The sequence below is a fragment of the Nicotiana tomentosiformis genome, chromosome 1 (assembly GCF_000390325.3).
Source record: "Nicotiana tomentosiformis chromosome 1, ASM39032v3, whole genome shotgun sequence".
In the NCBI taxonomy this organism is placed as follows: Eukaryota; Viridiplantae; Streptophyta; class Magnoliopsida; order Solanales; family Solanaceae; genus Nicotiana; species Nicotiana tomentosiformis.
Window position 1 is genome coordinate 12939778 of NC_090812.1, and position 4256 is coordinate 12944033.

The 4256-nt window shown below is 40.4% G+C and overlaps 1 protein-coding gene across 1 annotated transcript; it reads left to right on the forward strand.

The window, feature by feature from the left end:
• Positions 1-1290: 1290 nt before the first annotated feature.
• Positions 1291-3961, forward strand: LOC104095566 (uncharacterized). The gene has a single exon (XM_009601718.4). The coding sequence runs from the start codon at positions 1648-1650 to the stop codon at positions 3823-3825; it is 2178 nt and encodes a 725-aa protein (XP_009600013.1). The 5' UTR covers positions 1291-1647; the 3' UTR covers positions 3826-3961.
• Positions 3962-4256: the final 295 nt, after the last annotated feature.

A 4256-nucleotide genomic window follows, 5' to 3' on the forward strand; every position in this document is an offset into this window, starting at 1 on the left:
ACGTTCGATCGAGTTCGAGTGTTAAAAAGTCGGAATTAGATTTTTGGGAGTGAGCTCCGAAGTCGGTACTAACGAGCCTCGAGCCCGAAGGTCGATCGAGGAGTCGACTCGATAACCCTATCGAGCCCGTGGCCGAATCGATCCGCAAGGCACTACTTCGAGGTCGGAAATGCGCGACGCCCATCTCGAAGGTCGGACTCGAGCCAAGACTGAAAGGCCCAACCCAGTAACGAACTCGAGCCAGTATCAAGCTCACAGACAAAAGCCGTTGCGACCGCACCAGGAGAGAGAATTTTGGCGGAAATCAAGGAAGAGACAAGTCATCATGGGCTTTCCACTATATGTTTTATTTTATTATTTTTTGTAATATCCCTCTTCTATAAAATGGGGAATCCTTGTAAGCTAATGAGCATAATGCATTGTAACAAAAGATCACTTCTCATATTGAAAGATAGCTCCTCATGCTTGTTTTATTTTACCTTATTCATTCTTTTGCTCAATATTCCTATTCTCATAGTCAAGAATATACGTATATCTATTTCTCTACACGATTTATATCGAATTGTGTCGCATATCCTTAGAACCACACACAAAATCTAACGTTATCCGATTTTTTCGGTAAACAGATATATCCAACTTTCACAATGTTTACGAGTTCAAGGTCTATGTCCTCCTCCGTGTAATTATTATTTTTGGTAAATATACATATTAGGAGTCTTGCATGTGGATGGACCTGTTAAAAAAAAAAAAAGACAACTAAAGGAGAGAAGGGAAAGGGAAGAATTTTCTCCTCCTTACTTTTGGTTTGCAAATGAAAGAGGAAGGATAATTGGAACAGGAAACAATTCTCTTCCTAAGCACAGTATCTCAATGCTTATTTGATCGTCTGAAATTTAAAAATGATAGAATACGGAATTCAAAAGAAAAATACTTTTGACATGAAAGTCAAACCTATGTAAAGTATTAAAATTATTCTTTTGAAATGAGTGGTTGTGACCGATACACACATTTTAATTTCTTTAAATACAAGAATGAACTTTTATATCAAATAAGTTCAAAAAAGAGAAATGAAGTATATATTTTTTTAAGACATTAATAAAAAGGGAAGTACTGTACAGTATATGTTATGAAATGAGACAGATGGAGCATAAAATTGACCTTTTTGCTTCGGTTCTTTAGCTGCCAAGTGTACACTGCTCATAGTTGAAGTGTATATAGTGTAATTATGTTCGAAGATTGATAACTTCATCAACTCACTTTACTTATTAAACAGTAACTATCTAGTCTAGTGTGCGAATCTTACAAAGAAATCTTGTAACTACACTTCTCACCTTCCCATGAATCTAAACAGATATCCCCGAAATCCCATTCAAAAATATCACAACAGATTAGCTATTATGAGGAACAAACAAATCCACGTTTTACCACAGTAATCTCTCCCAATTTACCTCTTTTACCCCCTCATCTACCCCAAATTTCTTCCTTAAAACTCCACAAAAACACGTGCTATTATGTCATTTTATATTTAACTCCTGTCCTTCTTCGTCGGAGTTATAGTACAACAACACTTCCCTTTCTCTCTCTTCACTTCATTTTCTTCTTTCCGAAAAAACTACTGAGCTAAAGTTGAAAAAAAATAAATCCAAAATGGAACATCCATTTTTCATCAACGGTGCCGGAAACACGCCGAGAGCGGAGGCGTTACGGTGGCTATCAATAGCCGAGAAGCTATTAACTAACCGTGACCTAGTCGGGTCCAAATCATTCGCGACCCGAGCACGTGAATCCGACCCGACCCTTTTACCCGCTGACCAAGTCCTCGCCATAGTCGATACCCTAATCGCCGGCGACAAGCGGATCAACAACCAGCACCTTGATTACTATTCCATTCTCCAAATCCCTTTAAACCAGACACATGATTCTGAGCTCGTAGCTAATCAGTACCGTCGTCTCGCTCTCCTTTTAAACCCTCAGAAGAATAGTTTCCCTTTCTCAGATCATGCTTTCCGGCTTGTACTTGATGCTTGGTCTGTTCTTTCGAATGCGTTCAGGAGAAGTGTTTATGATAAAGAAATTGGGTTTTTTATTAACCTTAATCCTGTTGCTACTTCTCCTCCGCCTAATAATAACCCCATTGGTTTCATGCAACAACCAAGTTCTGTGCTTTTTCAACAGGCGCAGTCACATCCAGTGAGTTCAAGCAGAGAGCAGCAACGGACAGTGGCATTTCTTCAAGACCCACAAATGCATCAGCAGCAGCATCAGCAGCAGCCAGCGAGTTCTGTGTCCAGCTTGGGTAGTAGAGAGCAGCAACAGACTGTAACATTTCTGGGCAGAAACCAGACACAGCAGCCAGTAGTAAGCTCTACTATGCTAAGTCCAGACAGAGAACAACAAAACCCTTTTACCTTTGGGTCAAGAGGGCAACAGCAGCAAGTAGCTTCTGCGGAGTCAAGAAGAGGGCAACAGCAACAAGTAGCTTCTGCGGAGTCAAGAAGAGGGCAACAGCAGCAAGTAGCTTCTGTAGAGTCAAGAAGAGGGCAACAGCAGCAAGTAGCTTCTGTAGAACAGAAGCAAGGTAATAAACAGACACCACAAAGAACTGAGGGTTTGGTGGGTAACAATCAAAATTACTCTGCTACTACTACAAGTAAAAATGTGAACTTTGAGGCTTTGTTTGGGAATAATCAAAATAATTCTGCTAGTACTGGTAATGTGAACAATGAGGGTTTGTTTGGGAACAATCAAAATCAGCCTGCTAGTGATAGTAACAATGTGAACAATGAGGGTTTGTTTGGGAATAATCAAAATCACTCTGCTAGTACCAGTAAAAATGTGAACTTTGAGGGATTGTTTGGGAACAATCAAAATCATTCTGTTAGTACTAGTAACAACAATGTGAACAATGAGGGTTTGTTAGGGAACAGTCAAAATCGTTCTGCTAGTACTAGTAACAACAATGTGAAGGGAAAAGAGGGGGGTGTAGGTGCGTCGAGTCATGTTGTTCCTAGTATCTGGACTGCATGTCCTTATTGTTATGTGATGTATGAGTATCCTTTAGAGTATGTGGATTGTACTTTGAGGTGTCAAAAGTGCAAGAGGGCGTTTCAGGCTGTAAAGATTGCGTCGCCTCCGCCAATTATAGAGGGAAAAGAAGCTTATTTCTGTTGTTGGGGATTTATGCCTTTAGGATTTTCCGTGGACACTTTTAAGAAATATAAAGGTAATATCTCAAGCTGGACTCCGTTTGCACCCGTGTTTAATAAACATGGGGGTGTAAGAAAGCCACCCGCCCCGAGGGTTTATATTGATGATGTTGTTGAAGATGTGTTTTTGGAATTATCTGAGTCGAGCGAGGAGTCAGATGAGGATTGGAGGGGTGATAAGAAGCAGAAGAAGAAGGCGAACAGTGGGAAGAAAAAGAGTAGAAGGATGAGGAGAAAAAAAGCCAAGATACAGCAATCTGATAAGGGAAAGAATGTTGTAGGGAATGCTGGTGACAATGTGCAAGATATTTCAGCAACTCAAGGGGGTGCAGAAATGCCCAATGTTACGGCAGCTCAGTCGAGCAAGAGAAGTATTGCAAGTAACACAAGAAGGCAAGGTGGGAGGGTTACAAAAGACGTTGGAAAGTTGGATTTGAATGTGGAGTTCAGTAATGAGGTTGAAGAGCCTCCTGCACCTGGGGTGGGCCAAGGGAATGGAGCTGAAACGGGAGAGGATGGCAACATTGAAGGAATTGAGTTTTTTGAAGGTCTTGATGAATTCCTAAGCAGTCTTCCTATACTCAATGCTGTGGGTGATGATAAGGTCAAGGCTGCCTAGCGAAGTAAGGCACTTCTTTTGTTCTAGTTGTAGCTTCCTTTTGCTTTTTGTATGTTCTAGTAAGAATGAAAAGCTACTTGGGCATTGGCCTTGATGTTTTCATTGTAATGTTAATGTATTGCTAGTTTGCGCTGAAGTAGCTGCAATAATTAGCTTATTGCTCCGGTCTCCATGCTGCATCAGTAATCTTGGTTTTCTTTTCGTACAGCTAAATAATTTATCTGCAACGTCATACGTTTCTATCTTTTAAAATATCAAATGGGTTCTCCAGAGGGAGCCTTGTTTGCCTTTTTTTTTCTCCCAGTTTTGCAGCACAACTTTAACTGTCTTGAAGTCTGTTAACTTGAATCCAAGTATTTATCTGCTTATGTCAGGAAACTGATAGCTGTTAAGTTCCTTGTTTCTTGTTGGAGCTAAAATTCCAGGATCTT

Bases quoted from the DNA above. Each gene is read 5' to 3' on its own strand.
- LOC104095566 (XM_009601718.4), top strand. From the start codon at position 1,648: ATGGAACATCCATTTTTCATCAACGGTGCCGGAAACACGCCGAGAGCG.